This window comes from Sorex fumeus, unplaced genomic scaffold (assembly GCF_029834395.1).
Source record: "Sorex fumeus unplaced genomic scaffold, SorFum_2.1 ptg000041l, whole genome shotgun sequence".
In the NCBI taxonomy this organism is placed as follows: Eukaryota; Metazoa; Chordata; class Mammalia; order Eulipotyphla; family Soricidae; genus Sorex; species Sorex fumeus.
This window is the reverse complement of record NW_026606098.1, coordinates 5570295-5578879: the sequence shown is the minus strand read 5'-3', so window position 1 is coordinate 5578879 and position 8585 is coordinate 5570295. Positions and strand designations below refer to the sequence as shown.

At 65.8% G+C, this 8585-nt stretch overlaps 1 protein-coding gene across 1 annotated transcript; it reads left to right on the top strand.

The window, feature by feature from the left end:
- Positions 1–7260, top strand: ICOSLG (inducible T cell costimulator ligand). Its single transcript, XM_056119644.1, has 7 exons — positions 1–14; positions 557–691; positions 1219–1283; positions 1954–2329; positions 3346–3629; positions 4748–4912; positions 7118–7260. Exons 1-7 carry the CDS (start codon positions 1–3, stop codon positions 7258–7260), a joined length of 1182 nt encoding a protein of 393 aa, XP_055975619.1.
- The last annotated feature ends 1325 nt before the right edge of the window (positions 7261–8585 follow it).

Here is an 8585-nt window from a genome sequence, read left to right as displayed (position 1 = left end):
ATGCAGCCGAGAAGGTGGGCGCGCGCCGTGCGGGGACGGGGCGGGGGGCGGGAGAAGCTCGGGCGCCGCGCAGCGCTGCCCGGCGCGCGTCCAGCCAGCGCCCACCCCAAATCCGCGCCCCGCCCGCGCCCGGCCCGCGTCCCGCGCCCGCCCTGCGCCCCCCCCCCCGCACCCCGCGCCCCGCGCCCACCCCGCGCCCCGCGCCCACCCCGCACCCCGCGCCCGCCCCAACCCCCGCGCCCGCCCCGCGCCTACCCCGCGCCCCGCTCGTGTTCATCCCGCACCCCGCGCCCGTCCCGCTCCCACCCGCGCGCATCCACCCCGAGCGCGTCCACCCCGCGTCCCGTGCCCCGCGCCCCGCCACGGGCTCTGCACAGCGCAGCGGCCGGAGCCCTCGGCGGCCGGAGTCCCGGGGTGGGGCGGGACGGGCGGGCGCGGTACCTGCCGGGCGGCCGCGGAGTGACGCGCCGGCTGGACCGGGCCTGGCCGGGGAAGGACGCACCGGAGAACGCGCAGAGACGGGCAGGGGCGACCGTCTCCCGTGCTCGGCCCCGAGGTGTACCGGCTACCAGCGCCTCCCCCAGCCCGCGGAGCTGGGTCGAGGGCCCCCCTCCCCTCGGTTCCTTAGGCACGTTGTCCAGCACATCCTGGGCCCTCGCTACCGCTCGCTCGGAAAAGCTTGGGAGCAACAGTAAGGCGGGCACTTGTTTGCACGCGCAGACCCTGGTTCAATCTCCCCATCCTTTTGAGCACCGCCATGAATAGGCCCTGAGCACGGCTGGGTGTGGCCCCCAAACAAACGGGCAGAACAAACAAAAAGTGCTGAGTCTCTTCTCAGAGACTGCCTGGGTGCGGGTGACAGGGTACCCACTGGCCCCCAGAGCTGAAGGAGCCGCAGGGGAGTGGGGGGACGGGGCACCTACTGTCTCTGCTCTGGTCTCTGTGGAGACAGTCCCACTGCAGGCTATGGGGAGATGGCGAGCACCGGGATGCAGCTGTGGACCCCAGCAAGAAGGTCCAGGAACCTGGGCATGGGGCGGGGGGAAATCACTGCGGGGGGGTCACTGCAGGGGCACTGCTGTGAGGGGTCACTCGGGCCCCCACTGCCTCCCAGTGCTCTGGGGCACCAGAGGCTCATGTGCCCGGGAGTTGGGGTTTAGGGCTTCTGGGCCATGTGTGTCCCCACGGCTCATCTGCCTCCTGGGTCTTCTCCGGCAGCCCCCCGTTCGGCCTCCTGCTGCTGCTGCTGCTGCTGCTGCTGCCGTCCAGACTCTTGAGAGCCGGTGAGTGTGGACGGCGCTCGTGGGGTATGGGCAGGGCCTGGTGGGGTCCGAGACAGGGTGAGGCTGGTTTCTCATCCCGGGTTGGGGGGGCACAGGCATGGCGGCAGGGGGATGTGGGTGCAGGGGTGTGGGGCCATCAGCAGATGTGGGAACGTGGGCACTGCCTTGTCCCGGCCCTGGGGTGCAGGCGTTAGCTGTCTGGTTCCTTGGTCTGTGGTAGGCGCTCCGGGAAGGGCCTCGCAGCCTGATCCCTGCCTCCTTCCCAGGAGGAGCCCTGCTTGGCTCAGGGCTGGTTACTCCCCTTCCCTCTGTGCCCAGCCCTTGTGAGGGCCAGTGGTTACACGCGGTTGGGCCACAGGGCCAACGTCATGCGGCATAGAGGTGGTGCCAGAGATCAACCCTGCAGCCTGGAGCCGTAAGGGGGCCCTCCCCACGCTGGCCTCTCCCTGAGTTGGTGCTGGCCTAGCCTGTGCCCATGATCCAAGCTGCACACAGGGCCTACCCTCCCGTGGACCTGCCCATGACCCCTTTCTGCGGGGAACCTTCAGAGGGTATTGGAGACGCGTAGCCAGAACAGGCCCAACACCTGCCAGCACCCACACAAGCATGTCCTGGCCTCCTGGGCTTGCCCACAGCCTCCATGTCTGGGCCCGTTTGCTTCCCTTTGCAGAGGAAGAAGACCTCAAGGTCCAGGCGCTAGTGGGGGAGAGCGTGGCCCTGCCCTGCATCTACCCACAGACAGCCAGCTTTGAGCTCGATGACCTCTACGTGTACTGGCAGATCACAGTGGGGAAAATGCCGAAGACCGTGGCTTGGCACCTGGGCGGCAACTCTGAGGACCGGACCAGGTGCGAGCCAGAGGCCGGGTGTGAGCAGCGGCCGGGGGCGGAGCTGGTGCCAGCCGACATGCAGCGTGGGAATTTCACGCTGCGCCTGGCAGACGTCAGCCCCCAGGACGAACAGAGCTACCAATGCCTGGTGTTCAAGAGATCACAGGGCATTGAGGAGATCCTCCGGCAACGGGTGACGTTGCGCGTGGCTGGTAAGTGGCGCCTAGGGGCAGGGCCCGGGAAAGCACAGCCAGTTCTGCCTTTCTGGAAGTTTCTATTGCGGGAGAAAACCCGCACATTGGTGCACAGCGTCCATCTGGTGTGAAGCTGAAGCCTTATTGAGGGCACCAGAAAGATCTGTGGCCACAGCACCCCAGGCCTGTCCTGCCCCTGCCCCTTCCCCCGGGGATCCTCCTTAGCTCACAGAGGCTGGTCTGACAGGGCCCAATGGGAATCACACTCCTGTGGGGGCACACGGTTCTAGTCATACTGCCCCCGAGGTGCGCCCCGTCCTGTGCTGCTTCTCACCCCAGAAGGGCTGCGGAGTCACCACAGACCTAGAGCCTCGAGGGTCACACGGGCGAGCTCCAGACCTGCTGTGCAGTCACCATCACTGCCTGAAGTTCTGGACTCGGCCTGGGACCCTCGGAGTTCACCCCAGCCTGCTGGAAGTCATGCATTTTCTTTTTCTCTCTCTTTTTTTTTTTTTTTTTTTTTTTTTTTTGGTTTTTGGTTCACACCTGGCGATGCACAGGGGTTACTCCTGGCTCTGCACTCAGGTACTCAGGTATTACTCCTGGCGGTGCTCAGGAAACCCTATGGGATGCTGGAAATCAAACCAGGATTGGCCACATGCAGGGCAAATGCCCTACCTACTGTACTATCACTCCAGCCCCATGCATTTTCTTTTAAAGAAATTTAATCTCATTCTTTTCCCTCCCCTGACCTGCAGGAATGACAAGGGTGGGGGCAAGGTGCACGCTGGGCTTCAGGATGTCAGAGACGGCACCCCTGGGGTACCGGGGTCCCACTCAGCTCCGGAGCTGGTGTGGGAGGTCGAACCTGAGGCCTCAGTTCTGGCCCAGTGTAGCCCGGCCCTGAGGGTGCTGGAGAGTACAGGGGGCAGGGGGCAGGAAGAAGGTAAGTGGCTCCCTGCCCATTGGGCAGGCATAGCCCTTTGCTGACCTCCAGACCCCCTTCTGAGCCAGGCCTCACGGTGTCCCCACAGCCAGCTACAGCACGCCCGTGGTGACATCCCAGGAGCCCACCGCCGAAGGGGAGCTGGTTTTCACCTGCACCTCAGGCAATGGGTACCCACAGCCCACAGTGTACTGGATCAACTTGACAGACTGCAGCCTGCTGGCCGAGGACCTGCAGAACAGCACCGTGCGTCTCAACGCACTAGGCCTTTATGACGTGCTCAGCGTCCTGCGCCTCGGCCGCGCTGGCCCTGCCCAGGTGGACTGCTGCGTGGAGAACACACTGCTGGGCCCGAACGTGAGCTGCGAGGGGACAGGTGAGGCGCCCCGCTGGCAAGGGAGAGGCAGGCACCTACCCACTGAGAGGTCTGGCCAGGGCTACATGTGACCTGAGTCCCAGTCTTCATTCAAGAGTGACTGAGATGGCCACAGGCAACAGCAGGGGTCCAAGTGACCTCAGGGGCACGTCTCTGAGGGCAAGTGCACCTGCCCCCACACTGCACCAAGCCCTGCCCCCACCCGTCAGGCTCCGCCCCACACCGCAGGCCCATCCCCACGCCTCAGGGTGACGCCCCCACTGCAGGCCCCACCCACAGCAAGGCCCCGCCCACACCGCAGGCCCCGCCCACACGCCTCAGGGTCCCACCCCTCACGGCAGGCCCCGCCCCCACACCGCAGGCCCCACCCCCATGCCTCAGGGTCCTGCCTCCACTACAGGCCCCACCTACTTGTGATCACCGCAGCAGTAGGTAGAAAGTCTCCTGGGACTAGCAGCCCCAGTGCCCAGGCAGCGTCCCGCACCTCTGACAAGCTTCAAAGTTTCCAGGCAACTCTTGATGCTTTGGGAGGCACGGTTCGGTTCGTGTGTGAGGGCCAGTCCCGGGGCAGGTCTGAACCTGAGGCCCACGGAGCATGCACAGGCCATTGCAGCCCCAGGCTCAGAAATTGAAGGTGGTCTGATGGGGGAGGTAGGGCATCCCCTCCCCATGCCGAGGCTTCTTCCAGCCATGAAAAGGCCCGCGCTGCCACAAGGAGGAAGGGTGGCCAGGCAATGCAGTCCATCCAGGTGGGGCCACCTTTCCCGTCCCCATTTTGATTGATTTGGGTTTGGTTTGGGAGCCCCGCCCGGCGATGCTCAGGGTATACTCCTGGCTCGCACTCAGGAGTCACTCCTGATGTGCTCGGAGGTATGGGTGCCAGGGATCGAACCTCGTCGGCTGTGTGCAAGGCCACATCCTCCCCACTGTGCCACTGTGATTTTTTAATGAGCCAGCAAGAATCTCTGCTTTCCGCTGGGCCTGTGGGTGCCCAGCAATGGTGGGAGGGGGGAGAGGAGCAACCCCAGGAGACAGAAGCCCAGGGCCTCTGGGGTGGAGGCTCGCAAAGCCTGGGCTCCTTGCACACTGCTCACACGGCCACCCCCCTCTTCCTGCAGGAGTCTCCCTTGGCTCACTTGGCATCAGCACCACACCCAGGTCGCCAGAGGGGACCAGAACATCCACGCTGGTGCTGCTGGCTGTGGGCGTGGTCATAGGCGTGAGCATAGCTGTGGCCACCAGCTGGCTGTGCAAGAGCCGCTGTGCCCCGTGGCACTACACAGGTACCGGGCATGTGCGGGCAGGGGACGTCTGTTCCTGTGGGGTGGGTCCAGAGTCGCAGTGCCACGCTGTGGAGTGCTGGACTCAGGCAGCGGTCAGTGTGACCCAGTGTCTATGCAAGTGTGAGCCTGGGGCTGGGGTCTGTGGGTGCAGGCAGAAAGCCAGAAGGTGTGTGGCCCTGTCAGAGAGGCCACTGGGCTGCCCCACCTAGCCTCAGGGACGCGGGTCACCCTGGGGTCAGTCTGGTGACTCAGTGGCGTCCCGAGGCCTCGTGAGGAAGCTGGGGTTTTCCCCCCCAGCTTGAGGGCCCAGTGAGTGGAGACCATGGCTCTCCCTGGTGGGGTGTCTTCTGCCCATGTCTGCCTGATGTCTGCACCCTTGGGCCAGGCTGTGGGCGCGTCTTGAGTCGGAGGCAGGTGTCCGAGACACCCCACTTTCCCCTGAAGCTTCCAAGAAAGTGCACCTTAGAGCAGAAAGCTGCAGGGGGGCTCCGTGGCCGACTGCGTGATGTGGGAGCTGCCTGTGGAAACCGTGGGATGTGGGGGTGTCTGTGGAGACCGCGTGATGGGGGAGGGGGCTCTGTGGAGACTGCATGAGTGGGGGGTGTCTGGAGACTGCGTGATGGGGGATGTCTGTGGAGACCGCGTGACGTGGGAGGTGTCTATGGAGACCATGTGATGGGGGAGGTGTCTGTTGAGATTGCGTGATGGGGGGGTGTCTGTGGAGACTGCGTGATGTGAGAGGTGTCTGTGGAGACTGCGTGATGTGGGAGTTGGCTTTGTGGTACCACGTGATGTGGAGGGTGACTCCGTGGCTGACCATGTGATGTATGCAGGAGGTGGCTCTGTCACGGCCAGCCATGCTCTGTGGGGAGGTGTCCGTGGCCGCCCAGCAGCTGGGCCCCAGGGCTTGGAGAGTGGCCCGGTCCCCACAGACAGCTCTGATGGCCTTGTTTGATCCGACAGGTGTGCCTCAGGAGGTGAGGCAGATGTTGCGGCTTTCAGGTGAGTTGGCCACACTGTCACCCTACCCTGCTGTCTCGTGGAGCAGTGGGGGACTGGGCCCAGCGTCCCTGAGCTCCTTCCTACCCTCCCCCCCTCCTCTGGAAGGTACCTGGGCTGTGCCCCCATCTCCTCTCTGGCCCAAGACGCTGCCCTAGGGGCTGCTGATACACAGGGGGTTTGCTCCTGGGGTGTTTCAGGGGACAGGCTCCGGCCTGTCAGGGTCCCCTGTCATGGGACAGGGCCAATATGAGATTCCTGGAGACTGGACTGTGCCCTGGAGAGGGGGTTCTGGGGAGGGGCTGGGTGCCCCCTGGCTGTCCGTGTGCCCTAAGGCTCCCCTGGACCCTGGTCCCGGGCTCCCTGCAGTGGAATGGGCTGAGGCAGGGCCAGGAGTTCTGTTCTGCACCTTGGGGAATCTTCTGGGCCCTGAGCTCTGCGGCCCGTGGTCACCTCTGTCTGCCCTTCCTGCACAGACCGTGATGGACGAGGAGCCGCCCAGCATGACTGAGACGCTCAGGCCTGGGCCCTGGGTGCCCTGACTCCAGGCAACCTGGGCTCTGTGGACACCCCCAGGGGCCTGGAGGACACTGTTGTTTCCTCGAGAGGGACTTGGCAAGGGCCTGCGTGTGAGTGTCTCCTGGTCTACACGACTCTCAGGACAGTCTGCCGGGCAGAGGCAGAGGCTGGCACAGACACCACTGAGGGACCCACCTGCACCCCACGCCCACCGGATGCCCCCTGACATTGGACTGAGCCCCCAGGGCTCCCGCGAACATTCTCAGAGCATTAGGAACCCGTGATGCCCGAACGTGACCAGGGCTGATGAGGCTCCTTGGGGCCCAGGAGGTGGGCTCAATCCCCTTCTCCTGCCCACTGCCCTGTGCTCAGCTGCAGTGGGGTGGGGAGCTCAGGGGCGAGTCTGTTGCTTCTGGGGAACCATCCTGCTGGCTGTCTGCGGGCTGGCAACAACCTGGGCCCACAGCTCACCCGTCCCTGCCAAGCAGGCAGAGGTGACCAGGACGGTGACAAGAATGCACCGCCTCAGGCTCCAACCTCCAATACAAACCATGAGACTGCCTGAGACCGTGTGCCCCTCGGAGTCCCCGTGAGCCCCGAAGGTCTGTCCCTACGCCCCCTGACTTGGCCCCCGCTGCCTGCGGCCAGGCCTGGGGAATGTCCCGCCTGTAGCCTCCCTATACCCAGCCCAGCCCCCGGTCCTCGGGGGTCCTGTCACCGGGCGGGAGGAGAAGGCAGCTGCCCGGACCCCGCATAGCGCCATCCCCGCCTCCAGCTCTGGGTACAGTGGCCAGCACCCGCCCCCGCCTCCAGCTCTGGGCCTCCCTTGACCCTGGGCCCTGAGCTGAGCAGCCCGTGGTCACCTCTGTCTGCCCTTCCTACGCAGACTATGATGGACGAGGGAACTGAGCCCACCTCCTGGGCCCCAGGGGGCCCCGTCAGTCCCTCCACTCCTGCTGCCCCGTGGAGGTGGCCAGGGCTGCGGCGACCCAGCTGTGGCAGGCCGCAGAGAGGGACAGCAGGCATGGTTCATCCTCTGTCCCTCCTGCCCCTTCCGGCAGGACCCAGCCCCAGAAAGTGCTGGAGACCCCCTGCCTGGGCCCCAGGGGATAAAGGGGTCCCCCTACTCCAGGGCGGCAGGGGTCAGAGTCCCCACACCCCCGCCATGGTCACAAGCCCCCAGGAAGGGCCATGGGCAGGGCATGACCCCTAGAGGATGTGGGGCCAAGCTCTGGGGCCGGGCACCTTCCTCCACAGGCGCTGCCATCGGGGGTAGGGGGGGTCCAGGCTCCTAGGGAAGTGACAGGTACTTGGGCATCTCCCTGGAGGGGGGGCGGGAGTGCTGGGGACAGCTCCGCAGAGCAACCGGGCACCGGGACGTGCAGGACTTTCCAGGACGACCCCCTGTGGGCACAGGGAGGAGCTGGTGCCTTTCGGGCACCCTGGCCCAGCCCTGCCCCGCGGTCCTTTCCCGGGGCCTCAGCTGCTATTTCTGTGAGCGGCCCTGAAGGTTGCGGGTGCCCCGACAAAGGTCAGCCTGCGGCCGGGAACCACCCTGGACGGGGTCAGCCGCAGCCCAGTGCGCCCCAGCTTCCTGTCTGCCTTTCGGGGGCCCCAAAGAGGAAGTGACACTTGGGTGGCCCGAGGTGGTGAGCGGAAGGGCCCCCCAGGGAGGGGGAACGGGGTGAGTCCTGGTGGTAGCACAGCTGGCCCGGTCGCACAGTGGGCGTGACCGGCATGGGCTTGGCAGTGACTTGTCAGGGGCCGGCAGGGATGGGCCCAAGTGGGGGCTCCTAGGGACACCACCAGGCTCCAGCACTGTGGACACCCCCTCCCCCAGCCCCGGACATAGGCTCTGGGGCCGCATCCCCCCACGCTGGGCTACAGACCGTCACTCGAGGTGTGCAAGGCGGCTCCGGGCCACCCAGCTGGCGGTGCTCCCTGGCAGTCCTGGACTCACCCGACCCTTCCTGTCGCACTGCTGGGTGCCTGGGGACCCCAGTTGCTCACGGGTGCCCCAGGGCCACAGGAGTTCCGGGAGTGGGGCGGCAGAGCCTTAGCCCAGCTCTGCCAAGTGCAAGGCCCGGGCAGCCAGTTCAGGGCCCGGGGGGGGGGGGGGGGGGTACAGTGGGACCTGGTGACCCACTGCTGGACC

What these genes read in the sequence shown, in the direction of transcription:
- ICOSLG (XM_056119644.1), top strand. An exon ending in GTCCAGACTCTTGAGAGCCG is followed by an intron (nt 1,284 to 1,953) that starts GTGAGTGTGGAC and finishes TTCCCTTTGCAG; the next exon opens with AGGAAGAAGACCTCAAGGTC. An exon ending in CGTGAGCTGCGAGGGGACAG is followed by an intron (nt 3,630 to 4,747) that starts GTGAGGCGCCCC and finishes CTCTTCCTGCAG; the next exon opens with GAGTCTCCCTTGGCTCACTT.